The 21,653-nt window shown below is 38.4% G+C and overlaps 4 protein-coding genes across 4 annotated transcripts; all 4 read left to right on the top strand.

Moving 5' to 3' along the window:
* The first annotated feature begins 1,322 nt into the window (after positions 1-1,322).
* LOC130408185 (proteinase-activated receptor 1-like) lies at positions 1,323-6,947 on the top strand. Its single transcript, XM_056731666.1, has 6 exons — positions 1,323-1,470; positions 2,616-2,690; positions 2,893-2,928; positions 5,218-5,274; positions 6,150-6,594; positions 6,638-6,947. The coding sequence occupies exons 1-6, from the start codon at positions 1,323-1,325 to the stop codon at positions 6,945-6,947; spliced, it is 1,071 nt and encodes a 356-aa protein (XP_056587644.1).
* A 1,852-nt stretch (positions 6,948-8,799) lies between these two features.
* On the top strand, positions 8,800-11,619 carry f2rl1.1 (coagulation factor II (thrombin) receptor-like 1, tandem duplicate 1). The gene is made up of 2 exons (XM_056731213.1): positions 8,800-9,204; positions 9,780-11,619. The coding sequence occupies exons 1-2, from the start codon at positions 9,141-9,143 to the stop codon at positions 10,838-10,840; spliced, it is 1,125 nt and encodes a 374-aa protein (XP_056587191.1). The 5' UTR covers positions 8,800-9,140; the 3' UTR covers positions 10,841-11,619.
* A 614-nt stretch (positions 11,620-12,233) lies between these two features.
* LOC130407788 (proteinase-activated receptor 2-like) lies at positions 12,234-14,933 on the top strand. Its single transcript, XM_056731025.1, has 2 exons — positions 12,234-12,413; positions 12,843-14,933. The coding sequence occupies exons 1-2, from the start codon at positions 12,344-12,346 to the stop codon at positions 13,931-13,933; spliced, it is 1,161 nt and encodes a 386-aa protein (XP_056587003.1). The 5' UTR covers positions 12,234-12,343; the 3' UTR covers positions 13,934-14,933.
* Positions 14,934-15,034: 101 nt separating this feature from the next.
* Positions 15,035-18,073, top strand: LOC130407790 (proteinase-activated receptor 2-like). Its single transcript, XM_056731026.1, has 2 exons — positions 15,035-15,143; positions 16,248-18,073. Exons 1-2 carry the CDS (start codon positions 15,074-15,076, stop codon positions 17,222-17,224), a joined length of 1,047 nt encoding a protein of 348 aa, XP_056587004.1. The 5' UTR covers positions 15,035-15,073; the 3' UTR covers positions 17,225-18,073.
* The last annotated feature ends 3,580 nt before the right edge of the window (positions 18,074-21,653 follow it).

Raw genomic sequence — 21,653 nt, 5'->3', positions numbered from 1 at the left:
AAATGTGATCATCTCAAGACTGCTGAATATTTTTATTCTTTTATCGGTCTTAATGTACTACTCAAGTGGTCGTGGTCAGGAAATTATGCAATGAAAAAACATTCACACAGCCATAACAAAATTCACCCATTTCTCACTCTAAGCTGGTATACTGTTTGTGTCGATTACAACACCCTCTGGGCTTTACTGATGTATCTGGTAAATGAAGAAATCTGAATGTGAGCTTGACTGGTATTTTAATGATAACCAAATGAGCTTAATGGAGGCTGAAAGTATAATGATATCAACATTTTTAACCAAATGAAAGAATTAGAGAATTAGAAACAGAGGAAATGGTATAGTGAAGGCTACTGTAATGACTGAGCTGATGCAGTATCACGCTCATTTACAGCTATATAATGGCTTTATATGATGCTGCTCTTCTGTCATTAACTTGCTTCATCAGACTTTGCATGTAAATATAAAAAAATGACTACAAACATATTAAAAGTAACGGATTTGGGAAAACATTTGAAAATGAAGTGATGATTGGCAAGCACATGCCATTTGTAATGCATTTTGTACATTATGCATCAGAATACACTTTCCTTCTGAAACTCAGAACTGTAATTCAAACAGAAAAGAGAGATGCTTCAACAAGTTCTGATGTGTTGCTCTCATTGTACAAGTTTAGCTTTTCTGTTTTTAGATCTAAATCTTAAACAAGGCCTTTGAGCTAATGTATCTCTTTTCTCTTTTATATGTTCGCGTCTCTTTTGCGGAGGTGAGAGGTGCTTCTCAAAAGGTGAGGTCACGTGACTCACAAGCGCAACTCACCTACTGTCTTTATAAAAAAGCTGCTTTTGTTAACATCGGTTACTGAATCAACGCCACTTTTTGTTTCGAGGGAAATATTCGCCATGACACACAGACTGATCTGGAAACTTGCTTTGCTTCTGTTCATCCATGTGAACATGATTGCGTCTCTTTTAATGTGCTATTTCGTGATGTTTACCTCACCTCAAGACATGGTTTGACTTATAGGCATTGTGTTATTTTATTCTGCATATTACATATATATATCTATATACAAATAAAATATGCAATATGTTTAGTTCATTTGACAATTGGCATGAACATTTATATATTTGAGGTCCCCAACATGGGACTCCCAGACAGGAAACCGACGTAGAATCAGTGTTGATTTTTGGTTAGAAAGGTCAGTATCAGTCGTCAATCAGATTTGATGTTGAATCAGCGTTCACTATTTTGTTGGTACATAAGAACGTTTTACGTCACAAATAAAACATTAAGCGCAGCAAAGCACAACTGGACTAAACTACATGTGGCGTTTAGAATCTCAAAGGATGCTGTGCTCTTCCTCAAAGGATCACTTCCTCAATGCTGCTGATGATTTGCATGAGTGCGGACTGATGGCACTGGTGTTCCCCGTCACCTCTCTGAACTGGTGTATAGAGGGAAGAACTCTATGTACGTGTGTGTGTTGGTCTGGGCGCTGGCCCTTGCTGGCACAATCCCACTTCTCTCTATGAGCCAAGCGCTCAGGACTGAGAATGTGGGCATCACCTGCCAAGATGTAACACCCCACAATGAACCTACACTGTAGCATGCACTCATCTTCTCCATCCTCAGGTCAGGTTATTATTATTTTTTTGCATTGCTGTGTTTAATTTATTTTTCTTTTAGTTGTTTTTATATTAATAGAATAAATGTAGTGCTTCACCCCATATTTTTGCTAAGGCAACATTTCTCATTTTTGTTTAGTTTATGTTTTTTAAATAATTTTAGGCCTACAATTCATTTATTATAGTCACAGAGATCGTTCGGTTAACTATAAAATCTCTGCCAGTGAACCATCATAATCGTATTAATCTGTGCATTGCACGTGACAACATGATTAATGGTGATAAGTACAAAATAAAATACGAACAGAATGAACAAGTCGTCTTGTTGTTGTTTTGGAAGCTCTTAGGAGAAGTTGCACTGGATAAAATCATCTGGTAAATGAGTACATTTTAATGTCACTTTCTTCCTTTCTTGTGGCATTTGTGGCTTGTATAGCAGCCAAATGGGTTCAGTGGAGGCTAAAAGGTCGAGAGGCATCATAAACACCCAGTCATCTTCACACAGATGAAACTGAATAATATTGAGTAAGACAGTGACTAGTGTGTCTGTGATCATTTGAAGTGGCTGTTTAATACTTTCTTTCGGCCATGGAAGGGAAAACTATCTTGCTTTTTATGATATTCTTACATACCTACACTGCAGACAATGGTAAGTGCATCTTATAATTCTACAAACTTTAAGACTCATATCAAAGAATATCTGAAAAAAGTCCAGGGCTCAGAAGAAGCACAAGATAAATTCTCAGTGGCTTTCCAACTGATTTGGCCTGATGATAGCCAGTCTTTTTATAAATGTGGATTGCTCGCCCAATGTATCAACCTCATCATTTCCGAATTCTGCATTAAAAAACAATCCCTTATATTCTGGAAGTGAGCAGGGAGGCAGGAGCTAACGGGCAGAATTTATTGAAATAATTATTTGGCATTTAAAAAATAAAGAGTTGATCTCTGCCTATTCATGAAGTTTAAACCCTTTTCCTTTTTTTTCAGACGAAGATGGAGACAGTCAGCGTCGCAACAAAGTGGAGATCCCACAGGAGATTGATGTGGACAGTGAGATGTCAGGTAGATTAGATGAAATCTAGTGTTGCTAATTTGTTAATGTATTTTTGTGATGTTATACTATGGGTCATTGCTTAGATGCAGTATTTAGTGTTTTAAGTGTATTCTTTTAATCTGCAATTTGTATCCATTTTTCATTTATATTGTTTGGTTTCAGTGTTTGCAGTTTAGCATTACTGAGTTTTTTCTTGTATGTTTATTACAGAAAGTGGTTATCCATCCGGTTATCAGGAGTTGCCAGGTGAAAAAACAAAGAAACACAAAAGCATGTTTTATATGAATAATATGAATAATAGAAAGTACATTTCATTTAGGGGGGGCACGGTGGCTTAGTGGTTAGCACGTTCGCCTCACACCTCCAGGGTTGGGGGTTCGTTTCCCGCTTCCGACTTGTGTGTGTGGGGTTTGCATGTTCTCCCAGTGCCTCGGGGTTTTCCTCTGGGTACTCCAGTTTCCTCCCCTGGTCCAAAGATCTTAGACTACCAACCCAACAAAAATAGGACAGGTTTGTTGTATAACCGGAACCCAGATGCAGGCAACGATCCACGCAAGACTTAAACTTTAACTCAATTTACTCATTCTAGCTTGTGGATTATTAGGGTGTTGAACATCGGGCTTGTGCTCCGGGGGGGCTGATTTTGTAATCCGGCTCCTGAAATGTGTGTGTTTAACTCCCACCCGCATTAGGTATGCTTACAATCATAACAACAGCCACAAAATATTTGAGCTTAATTAAACACACATTATACGCTTTATGTCCATGTAAGGGTTAAGCACCACGCCCAACAAATAACTGATAATATATACAAATAAAACCAGAACTCTTAGCTTTCAGCTGTGCCTATAACAGCACATTACTTTTGTCAGTAACAATAGAGAAGTTTGTCCAAATGTCAGACTTGCCATGCTTGTGTTTTGTACATTAAATCCCCGCTTTGATCTCCTTCTCTACTTTTGTCATGATTCTGTCACATCAGACAGAGGAGAGGCAGGATCATGACAGAACCTCATATTTCATGTGGAGAGAGACTTTTGGCGCTATTGGATTTCCATATAGGTTTCGTTTCTGTTTCCGCCCTTTTCTTCTCGTTATTGGTTGTTAATTAGTTCATGCCCCGCACATGTCCCTTCTTGTTTTCCTCCACTTTAAATAGTCTCATGTTTAATTGTCCTGGGCTGGTTCATTGTTCATGTGGTGTCATGTGGCTGAGTTCTTGTTCCCTGGTGTTGTACAGTTAGTCTAGTTTATTGTTGTTTTGTGTCAAGCGTCAGTATTTGTCCTAGTCTAGTCCTTGTTCCTATTTCCATGTTTTGTTATGTTACCCCCACGTGTATTTGTAGTTTATTAAATGTGTTGTTAATATCCGCTGTCTGCTATTGGGTCCTCTGTTCCTGTTCATGTCTTAGCCCGCACGTCCATGACAACATTGTTTACATGCTCCATCCTTGATGGTGGCTATAATTCGTGGGACCCCCACTATTTGTTTTACCAGTCCAGTCCTGCCCGGTAAACCCGCCCTCTCCAGCAAGTTTTTCAATCCCGATCCTAACGCAGTCCTCAACATCGAGCATTTAGGCCTTTGGAAGCAATGGTATGGGCATAGGAGCGCTTTAAGGCAAAGGGTTTTATTTGTCATCATGGTCAACCAACTCTTTGGCCGTGTGGTCAAGTATTTGTCTCTTTAAGATAGCGATATTCATTTGGTCATGAGGAAGCAATACCTTAATACACATACTGCACAACATATACAATCATTCATATGTACACACATAGACCAAAAATAATACATTATTGAATATATCCAAGAGATGGACAAATAAAAGGATGGTGAAAATAATAATCTGTTCATTTCAAGATTTCTCTCTGGCAGTAATGCTGGTGTGAAAAATCAATTGAATATCCAGATAAGACGTACACACCTCTTGTTTTCTCAGATAGACGAAAATCAGGTACGGTAAATATTTTGATGCTTATTATTTGTCCTTAATGTTTCTTTAAATCACTTTAACTATTTATTGCCTCAAATAGTCCCTAGAAATTCTCTAAATCAGTCCCAAGAACGCAACACAACTGCAGACATTTATACACACTCATAATAACAAAAAATATAAACATATATCCAAGAGATAGACAAATAAAAGGATAGTGAAAATAAGAATCTGCATTTCTTTACAAGATTTCTCTCTGAAAGTAATGCTGGTGTGAAGCAGAGGAACAAATAGTCCCGAGAAATTCTCTGGACCAAGCAGTTTTTCTTAGGCTATGGGACTAAAGGGGAAAGGAAGTTTCTATTGCGTACCCTTTAACAAATAATAGCATTATTTTCAAAACACATCAATAAAGTTTAATTTAGAATTTAATTCCTCTTTAAAATCTGAATGCAGGACTTCCATTGTGTTGTGGAGATACAGTACACTGATCCAGATTCATGCCGTATGAGTGAGGCGTTTTTGTTCATTTGTTGCTCAGAGTCTTTGTAGCCTTCTGAAAGCATTCAAGTTCCTGTTGTGCTTTTGTGTTTGTTTACAGAAAAGACTGTTACCAGTTATCTAACTGAAAGTGAAAACCAGTTAGATTTACAACAAGGTACGGTACCCTGATTTTCTTAATATTTTGATGCTTAGTATGTGTCCTTGTAATGTTACAAGAAATCACTATAACTATGCATTGCACAAATAGACCCTTAAATTCTCTAAACCACGGTCCCAAGAACGCAACACACCTGTACAAATGTATACACACTCATAATAACACAATATATATATATATATATATATATATATATATATATATTAATCTAAGTGATGGACAAATAAAAGGATGGTGAAAATAATAATCTGCAGTTCATTACAAGATTTCTCTCTGAAAGTAATGTTGGTGTGAAGCAGAGGAACAAATTGTCCCGAAAAATTCTCTGGACCTGGCAGTTTTTTGCTATGGGACTAAAGCGGAAAGGAAGTTTCTATTGCATACCCTTTAACAAATAATAGCATTATTTTCAAAAGACATCAATAAAGTTTAATTTACAATTTAGTTCCTCTTTAAAATCTGAATGCAGGACTTCCTTTGTGTTGTGGAGATACAGTACACTGATCCAGATTCATGGCGTATGAGTGAGGCGTTTTTGTTTGTTGCTTAGTCTTTGTAGCCTTCTGAAAGCATTCAAGTTCCTGTTGTGCTTGTATGTGTTTGTTACTGAATGGATTTCTGGCTCTTGTGCAGGTAGGAGCACAAACCACTTCGTGAAAATCTTTCATGACATTGTGATGTGGCAGAAAAGTATACACACAGATCAGACGTTGGTGTTTGATCAATTGACACTGTTGAGCAATACTTTCTCTAGGCCACGCTTTAAAATAATAATAATAGTAATGAAAGAAAGAAAGTAGATTACATTTTGCTCACTTGTCTCTGTTTGTGTTGTTTCATCCTTCATTAAGTTGTTTTTTGTTTGTTTACAGTAAACCGCACAGATCAGAGTGCAAAAAAGGACAACTGGACTAAACTATTAAATAATACCTTTAGAATCTCAAATGATGCTGTGCTCTTCCTCAAAGGCTCACTGGTCACACGTGTCATGCCCTCTTTCTACGTCTTCCTCTTCATCATTAGTTTGCCTCTAAACACTTTAGCCCTGCTGACATTCACCTGTAAGATTAAAGTAAAGAAACCGGCTGTGATCTTCATGTCAAACCTGGCGTGTGTGGATCTGCTCTTAACCCTGCTGCTGCCTCTCAAGATCCACTATCACCTGAACGGATCTCATTGGGTGTTTGGTGAGGCGGCATGTCGTGTGCTGACCTCTGCGTTCTACTGCTACATGTACTGCTCCATACTGCTGATGATGTGCATGAGTGTGGACCGACTGATGGCCGTGGTGTTCCCCATCGCCTCTCTGACCTGGCGGAGCAAGAGGAATTTCTTCACATCAAACATCAACCTCGCATAGACTAAGGAGAGCTGTGATCATGATCATCGCCGTGCTGATAGAGTTTGTAGTTTGTTTTGCACCGACCAATGGAATCCTGTTGTATCACTGTGTTCTTCTGGCCACAGGAGGTGTCGGCGGGGAGGTAACCACATCATATACGGCTTACATGTTGGCTCTGTGTGCGGGCTGCTCAAGTGTTTTTCTAGACCCTCTGCTGTACTACTACGGGTCGTCTCAGTGCAGACAGCAGATCAGGTCTGTTTTAAAGTGGAGAAAAACAAATAGAGCAACAACGATATCAAGCACTCAGGCTCACGTTAGCATGTGAAATATGTGGTTTGCATTACATTCAGCATTAGTGTTTTTGTTCATTTTAGTATACATTATCCTCCTCATAGTAATGAATGTTCTCTCATTACATGCTCCTCCTGAGGTGCACACATCAAAACAACAGTTAATGCATGCAAAACAGCAATTTCTTTCAATTGTGATATAAAAATATTATAGTTAACTGTGTCATTGTTTGTCATATTTTGTCAGGACACTATAAAACCAGGTATATAAGAAAGCTACAACTATGCTGATCATTATCATTATACAGAAATCTTTCAGAATGGCTGTTAAATTGTGTAAACCATATAATATTTAATTGTTAAGTGATTGAAATAAATCATTACATGTAACTGTTGTCAGCCTACTTAAAGCAACATTAAAGCATACTAAAATGTCATCGAATGAATGGTTTGTTTCCCACTAGGCTATATGTAGCTGGCTTATTTAAAAAGTAAATAAACTAAAAAACACCAGAAATCTTAACCAGTTGCCTTTTTTAAGTCTAAGTGGTATGTAACGAAGCAACACACCTTATAGTTAACTCGGACTTGCTTAACAACACCTGAGTAAATTATCTTTACGGTTGTAGCTGTTGACTCGAGACATTGGAGCTCTTGCAATATTTTTTTGTATATAAATTATTGTATATTGCCCTATATAATACTTGTTCAGTAAATATACTTTTGATTACTTGCATTTATGAATGAATGAATGAATGAGGCATTTTTATTGTGTATTGCTGTACAACCAAAGCGCTTTACAATCATATGAGGGGGTCTCTCTTCACCCACTACCAGTGTGCACCATACACTTGGATGATGAGTTGGCAGCCACAGTACATCGGCGCCAGTGACATAGTGACATATACATATACGGTAAATTTAAGCCAATCAATGTGATGTTGTTCTGAATAACAGCATGGCTGTTCTTTAACCCATAAAGATACAGAAGTTAATGAGGAGTTGCGTATGTTTTATATTTAAAAATGATTGTGTAAGAGCATCAATGTAAAAAAATGAAGAAAAATATGGTCAGAAATTATAAAAGTGTTTGCTGTGCACAATGTTCAAATGCTACACTGCTGTTCCCACTAATGCAAAACAAAGCGGAAAATGTGATCATCTCAAGCCTGCTGAATATTAAAAAAATGTATCTGTCTTAATGTGCTACTCAAGGTGGTCGTGGTCAGGGAGATATTCAAAGAATACAAAATTCACCCATCCATAACAACATCCATTTATTCCTTGCTCTAAGTCATTATAATGACAACTAATTATTTATAACAAATAATTTGAGAAATTGAAAAAGCCAAGAAATTGGTATTGCGAACTCTAGCTAATGAGAGTAAAGCAATACCACATTCATTTACAGCTATAATGGGTTCATATGATGCTGCTTTTTTGTCCACAGCCTGATTCGTCAGACATGTAAATATAAAAAAATACTAGAAAACACAATAACAGTAGTGGTCTTGGGAAAACAATGTATATATTGCATCTGAAAATGAAGTGATAATTGGCGAGCACTGCATGCCATTTGTAATGCATTTTGTACATTATGCATCAAAACACACTTTCCTTCTGTAACTCAGAAGTGTCATTCAATCAGAATGGAGAAATTCTTCAACAAGTTCTGATGTGCTTGATCTCGTTGTACAAGTTTAGTTCTTCTGGGTTTAGATTTAAATCCTAAACAAGGACTTTGAGCTAATGTATGTCATTTACCTTTATTCATTTTTGTGTTTTTGTATTGAACACACGGCCGCAATCCACTAGATGGCGATACTTATCCATCCTTCAAACCACTGTTTAGAGACCTTGCTGTATTTTAATGCTGTCTGTTGTCCAAGCGACTTCCTAAAAATACCACGACACCGAAAAACCGCTAACGTCACCTGTATAAAACTATGCATTATTCTCAAAATATGCTCTTACTCTCTACATACATGGGTGGGTGTTTTCGAATCCTGCGGCTCTCGCGATACTTCGATATCACACCCAGTTCGGTCTGCGCAGAACCGCACGACGCATCTCATTCGCGTCTCTTTTGCGCAGGTGAAAGGCGTTTCTCAACAGGTGAGGTCACGTGACTCGCGTTCCTGACCACCTGTCTTTATAAATAAGCTGATTTTTTTTACATCGGTAACTGAGTCAACGCCACTTTTTGGTTTCGGGGGGAAACATTCGCCATGACACACAGACTGATCCGGAAACTTGCTTTGCTTCTTTTCATCCACGTGACGTCAAGTCAAAGTAAGATTTGCGTCTCTTATCTCAAGACATGGTTTGATGGGCATGCTGCAAATTATTCTGTATAATATGTGTATTTATATATACAAATAAAACATGCGGTGCGTTTAGCTCGTTTGAAATTGGCATGAACATTTTTATATTTGTGGTCCCCAACATGGGACTGTTATCTGCTGCAGTGAACATTTTGCAGGTAAAAATAAACAAATAAACAGTAAAACTAGTACACAACTGGCAAAAGTGAAGTGCTACAATGTGTTCCACCGTGGAAATATCATAAAAACAGATAGCTTAAACAAAAGTAATGTGAAATGTTTGTAATGTTGTAGATGTGTGCATCGTCTAAACACACCTCAGCTACACACTCGACCGACGTCTGAGCTCTACAAACACATTTTCTTCAGCGGTCTTTGTACTTCGCTCCAAATAATTTAATAACACTAAATGTCTGATTTAAAACATGTAAAAGCAGACAAATTTTACAGGTTTCTGTACCAGACGCTTTCAAATGATTCAATTGTGTCTGTTATGAATCAGTCAGGGTTCATGTGAACTCCTGTCTCTCTCTTTCCCTCCAGACATGGATAAAGGCTTTACTGGCGAAGAAACTGAGGAGGGTGTAAGTGTGACAGTGACCGCTAAAACTGTGCTGGAAAGCAAGCTCACCCACATCTTCTTCCCAATTGTGTACATCGTCGTCTTCAGTGTGGGCCTGCCGACCAACGCTATGGCCATCTGGGTCTTTCTCTTCAGGACGAAGAAGAAGCACCCCTCCGCCATCTTCATGGCCAACCTCGCACTGGTGGACCTTCTCTTTGTTATCTGGACCCCTCTGAAAATCGCATACCATTTTAACGGCAACAACTGGATTTACGGAGAAGCCCTGTGCAAAGTGTTTGTGGCCTTTTTCTATAGCAACATGTACTGTTCCACTATCTTCATCGCGTGTATCAGCGTCCAGAGGTACTGGGCCGTAGTTCATCCGCTTTCCCAGCAGAAAAAGAACAACAGGTTGGCGATCGGCGTGTCTGTGTGCGTTTGGTTGGTCGTGTGGCTTATCACCATACCTCTTTATCTTTACGACCAGACTGTAAAGGTCACCAACCTCAATATCCTCACCTGCCACGATGTCACTCGTCCCAGCCAATCACTCTACCCCTCCATCTACTTCCTGACCATGGGAATTCTGGGATTTTTAGTTCCCTGCATAGTGTGTATAGTGTCGTACGTACTGATGCTGCGCTCCCTCAAGAGCTCCATGACGGACGAATCGATCGCTCTGAAGCGCAGGAAGGCTGTCATTCTCATCGTCACGGTACTGGTGATGTTCCTGATTTGTTTTACGCCCAGTAACATCATGGTCGTGGTGCATTACTCCTTGTTGCTTGCAGGTGTTCAGGACAGCGGCTACGGCTTTTACATCAGCACTTTATGTCTGGCCAGCCTCAACAGCTGCGTTGATCCGTTTGTGTATTATTTCATCTCAGACGAGTTTAGGGAGCATGTCAGAAACACGTTTATGTGTCGCAGCGAGCGCACGGCCCAGAGGATGCGTGTCTCTTTTAGCGCTTTGAAGTATTCAAAGAAAACCAGCAAGTACACATCGGACTCCGGCAATACGCAGAGCAGCTCCTCCTGAGGAAAAACAAGCCGTTTTAGCACTCAGTGGGTCACAGATGACTGGCATTTTAAACTCTTGTGACAACCTGAAATGTAAGAGATGTTATAGTCCCATTAAACACCCCGTAAATTCTAACGTCAACATTAGGGGCAATGAGATCACGTATATGTGTAACATATTAACTCATAATCAGCCTCCTGTCACTAGAAATGTTGTTGCTATTACATCACTTTTTACAGGTTTTCTTTTTAGGTCGCGTGACATTTTGCGTATGTACTAACCTGAAGTTTTTAGTAATTTATTTTTGAGCTCATTTTTTTGTTTTGTGGAATTGTGAAGAATGTCCCAGAAACTCGGCGGTGACCTTTATTCCAGTTCTATGGACGCACGCTACATGTTGACTGAATAACCGGCGCATTCCTGTATTGGAAACCTGTTACAGAAACCATTTAAAATCATCCCTGTTGACATACAGCCGGGTTTGGTGAATTGTAGGAAGTTGCTCTGAAAGAATGTAAAATGATCAATGAATCACTTCATAAGTATCCAGTTTTAGCCTATTTGTACAACACGTAAAACCTCATTCATGTGTGCACTAAATACTAAATCACTCGATAAGGCTGAAGTGCACTATTCACGGAGTAATTATATGAAGAATATTTTCTTCTCTCCTGTTTTCCTCACCTGGTTTCAATGCGCACAAAATACTGTAGAGTATATTGGTGTTAATGTGGTTGTTTTTATGTGTTTGTCATTTCATAGTCATTTTTTAACAATAAATGTGTCTTATCAAGTTTGCCTTTGTGGTATTTGTGTGTGTGCTCATAACGACTTAAGGTTCAATATGATCATTAATGGATCAATGTGCTTTTCTTCCACACAGACAGACTGAATGAAAATCAATATATTGCAGTGTACAAACACATTTACCGTCCTTTTCAGTTTGTTTGAGTGGCAAACATGAGCAAGTTCCTTGTACTTTTGTAAAAATGGTGACTTTGTGTATCTGGTTGTGACATTGAGATCAAAAATAAACATAGTCATAAAAACCTGTGTTATCTTGTGTAACTCATGGCAGATGGAAAATGCAAAGAGGCTGATGGACTTTATAAACAAGCCCATCAATTATGCATAAATTATACAGTTGGTAAACAGACATTAAACATAAAATATGTATGTTGTTGTTATAAAAAGGGCTAATTTGCATAATTTTTCATTTTATATAACCCTTTTCTATTTATTTAAGTTAAATATTCGTCTCTACATCTCTCTCCTCTCTCGCTCGCCCCTCCTACGCAGAGAGCGCACTCGAAACTCGTCCTACGGAAGGGGACAGCCATGACGCGCTGGTGACGTAACGCAGGTAAGTACCCCGTCGCCGCCCATTCTGTGGCTTTAAGGTGTGCCGTGTTGTCCTTTTCCAGCTCGACTAAAACGTTTGACGGAGAGGAGCGGCGGAGCACCTACAACACGCAGAGTCTTAGTTTTATTCAACTTATTAAACACTTAATACTTGTTATTATGGCTCTTGCCGGAATTTGCCGAATCTTGATGTTTTCGGCTTGTTTGATCTTTGCGTCCGCAGAGCCAAGTGAGTCGCTTTACGTTTTATACCTGTCCTTCATTTTGTTCTGTTTTTTGCATATAGCCTACTTGTAGTTCTCTGATTAAATCTACAATAGAAACCATCTCAACTTACTTTATGGTTATTATAGAAATTATATATTTTTTTGTTGAAAGCTGTAATTCTCTCTAATAGTACCGTTTTTTGTTCTATTTGTCGTATTTGATGGTCACAGCCTATTGAACTCAATTTAATCCTACTGAAATATGACCAAAAACACGCTACATAAAGTAAATGTTAAGGGTTTAAATGCAAAACAGCTGAGGGCTCATACTTGTAAAGGCCTATGTGATAAAAACCTTACCATTTGTATTGTTTTTGCCTCTTTAAACCGATTAATTTACATTTATTGCGTGCATACTATATGTTTATCCTATGTTTATGTTTTTCTTTCAGATAAAAGTAGAGGACGCGGTTTAATTGTCATTGCCGGTCGGGACACTGAACCGATTGTTGTAGATACGCTCAGGAGCGGCCTCACGACCGTCTTCCTGCCTATTATTTACATCATCGTTCTTGCTTTGGGGTTGCCCAGCAACGCAATGGCATTATGGGTCTTGCTCTTCCGGTCAAAGAAGATTCACCCTTCTTCCATCTACATGGGCAACCTGGCACTGGCCGACCTGATGTTTGTGATCTTGACCCCACTGAAGATCGCCTACCACCTGAAAGGGAATAACTGGACGTTTGGGGAAGGAATGTGTAAGGCAATGGTTGGGTTCTTCTACGGCAACATGTACTGCTCCATTCTCTTCATCATGTGTTTGAGCGTTCAGCGTTACTGGGTCTGCGCCCACCCCCTTTCGCAACAGAGGAAAAACAACAAACTTGCCATCATCCTGTCTGTGTGCATCTGGATCTTTATTTTGGTTAGCAGCACGCCTTTGTACCTGTACCAGCAGACTGTTTACCTGCCAGACATGAACATCACAACCTGCCACGACGTCAACAGTATCACAGAGGAGAGCTTCGGCAATGGCAATGTCTTCCAGGATGTAAAGAAGCCCTTCTACTACTTTATGGTGATGGCAGGTCTGGCTTTCTTCGTCCCGATGGTAATCATAGTCGTGGCTTACGTCCTGCTCCTCCGGTCGCTTGGAAACTCAGCCATGGAGGGCAGTGCTGGAAAAAGTCGTCGGCGTGCCGTGTTCCTCATCATCACGGTGCTCATCACATTCTTGGTCTGCTTCATTCCCAGCAACGTGATGGTGGTTGTACATTACGCTCTCCTGGCGAAAGGTTGGACTAACAACGGCTACGCCTTCTACATCACCGTGCTGTGCCTGTCCAGCCTCAACAGCTGCCTGGACCCTTTTATTTACTATTATGTGTCTGACGAATTCAGGGAACACGTCAAGAACACGTTACTGTGCCGTAGCAGTCGCACGGTGGAGAGGATGAGGGTGTCTTTCAGCTCGATGAAATACTCTAAAAGGACCAAAACGTACACTTCCAGCAGTGGCCACACCGAGAACAGCACCTGCTGAGAGCACACCTGTGCAGGGTTGGGCTTGTGATTTTCATTCTCGTGTATTTCAGACTGTGGCAATACGGACTATGGAGATGTTCTCCTTGAAACTATGTCGGTGTTGAGAATTCTTTTTAGCTGAGACGTTGTTTCAATCAATGAGGGAGTGTCAGAAGATGATGTTTGGTTCAGCTGGGGCCACAAAGACACTGTTTGAACTGAACAATCTGTTTGGACGTGTGCTTGCAACAGACTGTTATTTATAAGATTTTGTACGTTTTTCCATCGCATGCCGCATCATACAGGCTAAACCTCAGAGGACTTTGAGGTCAAACACAGCCGTAAAGCTGGAAGAGGATTAATGAGCCAGATCGCTCTATAGTTACTTTTTATAGTTTCGCATAATGACTTTAGTGTGAATTTTTAGCCCACGGTGGGTTTAAAGTTAGGAGTTTGGCCAGCAATTTGCTGTTTATATTATAAATATTTTTTTACTTCTCTAGATCTGTAAAAAACTGTTTAATGACATCAGTTTGTTATGCAACCAGAATTAGGTCAACTACTTTTCATATCTGTGATGCTTGTTTTCAATTATAAAAAATGAATGATGGGCATGGTACTACGCTGGCATGCCTGGGGCTTATTACGTATTTTTTCACTGAATATAATCATTGTTGATTGCATTTCAAACTTTTTTTCCGTGATTAAATTGACAAATCATTATTTAATAGATGACTCGAATAAGTATTTAATGTTTGATTGTCAGTCGGACCTTTTTGGAGGGGCCCAAGTAATATCTAGCGAAAATTCCTCCCCTAGACCTGGCACTGAACAGTCTTTAACATCTTGTGCCATTTCAGTTATCTTTAAGATCTCTGCTTTATTATCAGTTTGTCACACAAGAAACAAACATAATTAACGTAATGTGAAACATATATTAGGCTCTGTGACATTGGTTAATTCTGTTAATCTGCATCTGAAACACAGCAATAAAACATGAGACATTTTTTTACAAATTATATTTTTGTGGTTTCCTGTCATATGTATGTGAGTGACCACTCACACACTTCCTCTCTCTCTCTCTCTCTTTGTCTCTTTCATAAAACAAATGATTACATTTATTTAAATATAGAAACATGTGAAAGTGCAAGTTTTTGTTATGTCTCTTGCGGGAATTTACCGGATCTTGATGCTTTCTGCTTGTTTGAGCTTTGCACCGGCTCGGCCAGGTAAGATGTACTACTTCGTACGAATCAGTAATTTTGACCTGCTTTGGAATTTACTTTTTACTTTTCTCACTGAAAAAATATATATATTTTAATCGATTTAAAGTGATAGTTCACCCAAAAATAGAAGAAGAGTTTGTTTCCAAAATGAGAACTGTTTTAATTTATTTTCAAAATTCATGTTTTTATTTTGTTAGTAAGCTGTGATTGAGTTATTATGGCTGAAATCAATACAAATCAACTGCAGTTTGATTGATATTAATTGGAATGCACAATAAAAAACTTGATTTAAAAAAATTATATATATCATTTTGGAATTACACTTTTCAAAAATTCTATCATCATTTACTCAAACTTTTGTCATTTCCAGCCTCTACGACTTACTTTCTTCCGCAGAACACAAAGGAATATACTTTGAAAAATGTTAACTGAACACCATTCTCTTGCATTGGTTGTGTGTCTATTGCAATTGAAGTTCTGTTACCAGCTTTCATCAAAATATCTTCTTTTGCGCCCTTAAAAATGACAAGAGGGTGATGAAATGATGACAGAATTTACATTTTGGGTCGAACTGTCTCTTTAAAGCTAAATCCTGTAAAGAAAATATTATAAAACTTTTTATTTTATTACTTAATGTAGAAGGCCTACAATGTAAAAAGAATCCTAGTTGCTGTAGTGTTTTCTAAAATTTTAAACTTATTAAATATTAAAAAATACTTTAGTATTTAGTTTTTCACAAACTATTTAAAACTACAGGATTGTGTACATTCACAAAGCACAGTAATATACAAAAGTATACTATGTTATTTTTCATGTGGGATGGGAATTGTATTAATTTAAATGAAAATTAAAGGCCTCTGCGGGTCTCTACAGATAATGTTTTCGGCCCTTTATGGGGTGTTACATGCTTGTTGGAAACCAACAGAACACAATTAAACCCTAATTTAGGCCAAAAACGAACTACATAAAGGAATTGGTAATGGTTTTAAACAGCTAATGGTTCAAAATAGTATTTGCATTGAGAATTTAGATTTTTCAAGCAGGGTTGAACTGCATTTATGATGTTACAATCATGAGCGAATGTGTTAAAAATGTGATTTGTTTCAGGTGGAGGACGTTCCTTCACTGCCTTTCAGGGTAAGGACACGAACAATGTAACTGTTGACCGGATCACTGGAGATATGCTCAAGAGCGGCCTCACGACTGTCTTCCTGCCTTTTATGTACATCATCATCTTTGCATTGGGGTTGCCCAGCAACGCGATGGCGATATGGGTCATGGTCTTCCGGGCAAAGAAAATTCACCCTGCTGCAATCTACATGGGCAACCTGGCGCTGGCCGACCTGATGTTCGTGATCTTGACCCCGTTGAAGATCACCTACCACCTGAAAGGAAATAACTGGACGTTTGGGGAAACAATGTGTAAAGTAATGGTTGGGTTCTTCTACGGCAATATGTACTGCTCCATTCTCTTCATCATGTGTTTGAGCGTTCAGCGTTACTGGGTCTGCGCCCACCCCCTTTCCCATCAGAGGAAAAACAACAAACTTGCCGTCATCCTGTCTGTGTGCATCTGGATCTTTATTTTGGTCAGCAGCACGCCTTTGTACCTGTACCAGCAGACTGTTTACCTGCCAGACCTGAACATCACAACCTGCCATGACGTCAACAGTATCACCAAGGAGAACCAAGTGTTCCAGGATGTAAAGAAGCCCTTCTACTACTTCATGGTGATGGCAGGTCTGGTTTTCTTCATCCCGATGATAATCATTATCGTGGCTTACGTTCTGCTCCTCCGGTCGCTTGGAAACTCCGCCCCCGGAAAAAGGCGCCAACGTGCAGTGTTCCTCATCATCACGGTGCTCATCACATTCTTGGTCTGCTTCATTCCCAGCAACGTGATGGTGGTTGTACATTACACTCTCCTGGCGAAAGGTTGGACTAACAACGGTTACTCCTCCTACATTCCTGTGCTGTGCCTGGCCAGTCTCAACAGCTGCCTGGACCCTTTTATTTACTATTACGTGTCTGAGGAATTCAGGGAACACGTCAAGAACACATTACGGTGTCACAGTAAACAGTGATGACAATTTCCACAGAAATCTGATAGTATTTTGCATTTGTTAATGCATTGATGGCTTATATTTATTGTGATCTTTATAGGCCATTATGGGTTTAAACTTTGAAGTTTGGCCAGTTGTTGTTTAAAATTAGAAAAAAATTCAGATCTTTAAAAAAGTGTTTTGTGAAAACAGTTACATATCCAGAATTGGGTCAGCAACTTAACATGATTGTGTTTCAACTGTTGCCTACATAGTTTTAAATTGATGCTTATATCTGCTTGTTTATGTGGCTGTCAAAATCCACTTTGACTTCAATTTGTGTAATTAAGGACACATCACTGCTTTTCCAAGGAAATGTTTCGGCAGTCATTCATCGTGAAGTTTTTCCTGTCATTACCTGTCGAGTTCATCTAGTGTGTCTCGATGAGTCTTGGCAAAACTATGAAACTGTGACATCACCACAACAAGTAACGAAACCAAGCATAAACATGAAACACAACTTTGTATGACGTGTGTCTATTGCTGAAAGGGTCACTGGAATAATTCTCGTGATTAATGATCAGATACCAACAATTTCTTTGAGAATGTATTTTTGACAATTTTCACAGAAATTTGATATGATCATGTTTTGCAAAGCAGGTCTATTTTCTCGAACATGTTCCATATCTGAAAATCTCTCAAAGATGCCACAATGTATCTGTGAATCTTGTTCGTTCTGAGCTTTCTTTGTTCTGTGATAGTGCTCTCTTCTCCACTCCCTTGTTTAGCAAATATTTTGCATACCATTCACTACCATGTCCCTTCTGTGAAATAGAAGGGACATGAAACCCTCTAAACCTGTTTAACTGGCTTTCTCCCTTTAAGACCTTTGTCATTTGAGTTTGAACGCAGTTGTTTTGTTTGAGAATGGTTAAACAGAGATAAAAAGTAGAAAGTTTGAGAAAGAGATTGTCTGAAAGAGGGAATTAGATGTTCGCTGAAAAAAAATGAATCTGTGGAATTTAAAGGAATTGTTCACCCAAAATCAAAAACATTGTCCTTTATTCACCCACATGTTGTTCCAACCTGTCTATGACTTTATCTTTTGTAGAACACAATAGAAGATATTATGAGAAATGTCTTGGTTAGGTGTCCACAGAATGGGGGTCAATGTGTGTGTTTAAGAGTGTTTTTCCAAAATATCTCAATAAGTCATAAGGATTTAAGATGACATGAGAACGAGTAAATTATGAAAGTGTTTTTTTTTAGGGGGGGTAAACTGTCACTTAATCGTACAATACAGATTTCATTAAAGAGTTACTGTAACAAACTACAAAAAGGTTGCCATGGTAATGTGTTGTGGGTGGTTGTCAGGGCGTTACCATGCTGTAGATGTTGCTATAGGTGCTACAGTAAGTCATTTGGGTTGCGCTAGTTAGTTGCTTAGTTACAAGAGTGCACCCCAACTTTGTTTTTATGGTCTCTAAACTTTTCTCAGATCGCTTGCATTTTAAGTCTGTGGGATTTTGGTTAAAATAACTTAGGTTCTTTAATGTTTAATGTAAACAAGTTAAATATTTCGATTTAGGGGGTTTGTTTACATATTTATTTATAAGAAATAATAACCGTGATATTTGCTTTAAATTCCTGCAGCTGTGAAAAAATTCAATGTGTAAATAAGCCAAAACCAGTATGATTTTAAAATGAGAGATTCAGTCAGTTTTTGTTTTGTGTGACATGTCTCTTGCTTATCTTCAGCTCCACTCCACTTTAAATTTCCATCTGCCCTATTCATATAAGAGATAATGGAAAACACACGGTCTCAAGTGACCCTAGTGGGGGGGGGTTAGATGTATGTAGCCTCCAGGCTGGGCTCAACCCAGGCAGTCTTTAATCGTCTTTAACAGGATACGTATAAGATGATATGTTTATTATGATTATTCATTTTCACACATTTTCTAAGCTTCATAGTGTCTTGACCGTTTCTAAATATGTTCTTCCTCTCTTGTGAAGTTGCTATGGATACTGCACTGGTCTTGTGAATGGCAGTGAGGTTGCGGTTTCTTATGGCATTTTTATTAAACGTGCGTTCGTGTGTTTGTGTGTGTGTGTGTGTACTGGTTAAGCTATATTTGTGAGTGCCATATGTCCTCAGTAGTGCAGTAAAAGACATGTGTACCCACTTTACCATTTTACTGCTCCTCACTAAATAAAAAGGCTTATAAGGCTTATAAAGGCTTCGCTCAAAATAGTGTTTTTCTTTAAATGTAATAGAGGGCACACGTTTGTGTGATTTATTAGGTTAAGAGTCAGGGGATAGAATATATCATAAGGCTGATATGAAATCAAAGGAAGTCTATGTTATGTCCTCAATAGTATACTCAAACAAACCTCTGTGTGTTTATTGACGTGATGTGTTTTCATATTCAAAGATCCCATTGTTTTAAGGCAAATGTTTGGACTTTGTACTTCGCGTTTTATGAGAGACCAGTAATGTATAAAGAGAGTGAAGTTCCTATTGCGTAACACTGACAGTACAGAAAAAGATTCTTCGTTTATCTTTCTGTCCCAACCTGTAGCAACATGTTCTATCCTCGTGTTATTTTTCCAAGAATAGATCTCAATGATGAAACCGTGGGAAAGAAACTGTAACACTGTAACATAAGTAACGTAAGCAATGTTGAGTCAGGTATGAATTCCCTGCTGCAGATTTTCCACGGCACAGATACATGTGAGAAGTGATATTTAGATTCGACTACATGGAGGATTTCCTGGACAGATCAATACAGAATAGTTTCTGTATTATCATTTGACTGTATGTACATGTGTAAAATCAAAACCGCTTAGCTGCCACCTGCCGTTTAAAATTCATCTCACACAAGTATGTATTGTTAACTTCTGTGTCTGGGAATTGGCCTATTGTAAGAACAGTCTGTGTTTGTGTTTATAGTAGAAACACTGCTACTGGTCAAACCAGTTTTACTGACCTTGCTGAAGTCTGCTGTTGTTGAAGGGTTGATCCCAATGAGTATTCACATGATCACACATACAGCGGTTTCTCATTCAATTGCCCTTGTAAAAAGTATGCTGCTATGGTGGAAGAGTAGCATGGTATTGCTAAAATCAGATAAAATAACAACAAAGAAATGAAATCTAATCTTCTGTAGAAAGGAAATAGCGTCTCGGTCAACGTCAATGCTCAATTTTTAGAAGTAGTTCATATTTATTAATTTGCTTGCTTGTTTTCTACAAACCAAACATTTTGTTTTTTATCAGGTTAGATTTGAATGGGTCAGACTCTTGGAATAATTATCCATTAACAAAATGAAATGTGTAACCAAAAGTGTTTTTTCTGAATGATAGTTAACACACAAATTTGATAATCATTTACTCACACTCATGTCATTACAAACGTGCATGACATTCTTTCTTTTCCAGAACACAAAAGAAGATATTTTGAAGAACGCTAGTAAGAATGGTAAACAACATTGGCTCTCATTCACTTCCACACAGATACATTAACATATATTCATTTGGCAGACACTTTTATCCAAAGCGACTTACAAGTAGGAGAGCAAATAAACATTTTGTCTTCATGCTAAACAGTACCGTTAGTCTACAAGACCATGTACTACTTGGAGGACTTAGGCTGGAGTAAGAATAAAAGACAAGACAGAACGACAGTTATTAGCTAGTCACATAAATGCAGAACAGGTAGGCCTATGATTTGAGCTGGCAGTGTATTCTACCACAGGGGAACCACATTTTCTGAATTCAGACATGAAACTGAATAAGCTCATTAGGTTTCTTCTGACCATACAAATAATGTCAAAGCTTGTGAATGTGAGACATTTCTCAAAATATCTTCTTTTAAGTTCAACAGAAGAACGAGTCATAAACAGGCTTTGAACATCTTCAAAGTGAATAAAATGACAGCTTTTATTTTGGGGGGAACTGTTTTTTTTATTCCATCTGTGACTTAAAATTTGGACAATTGTCCTTCAACTGGTCACGTCTGGTCATTGGTCACACATTTGAACACACCGCCATCTAGTGTTGAGATCAAGTTACAACAACCCCTGCAATTTTGATGTCTCTCTTTAGTGATGAAAAAAATCAAAAGACCATTCCAAATGTTCATTAATCAGTATTTCTGGATGTATTGTGGTTACTCCAGTCCAATCCTGTTGAAATTCAACAAAATCAAACTTCAAGAGTGCCAGTATAAGCAATATATTATATTTGTATGATAATAAATAAAAAGCCAGTAAATGAAGAGACACTGAAAATTATTTTGAAATTATTTTGAACCAGAAGTAGTCATATAGTGATACACTTATGTGGAAATGTTTATTTTTGTTCCTGTTTGGATCTTGACAGTTTCATTGCATCCCCTTTGGTTATATAGTAGAGCAACTCATTCACTCTCTCTTACAAAAAAATATGTTTCACAGAAGAGAGAACTCGATAT

The sequence above is a fragment of the Triplophysa dalaica genome, chromosome 19 (assembly GCF_015846415.1).
Source record: "Triplophysa dalaica isolate WHDGS20190420 chromosome 19, ASM1584641v1, whole genome shotgun sequence".
Classification (NCBI taxonomy): Eukaryota; Metazoa; Chordata; class Actinopteri; order Cypriniformes; family Nemacheilidae; genus Triplophysa; species Triplophysa dalaica.
The sequence above is the reverse complement of the archived record's forward strand: the minus strand, read 5'-3'. Positions and strand labels throughout refer to the sequence as shown.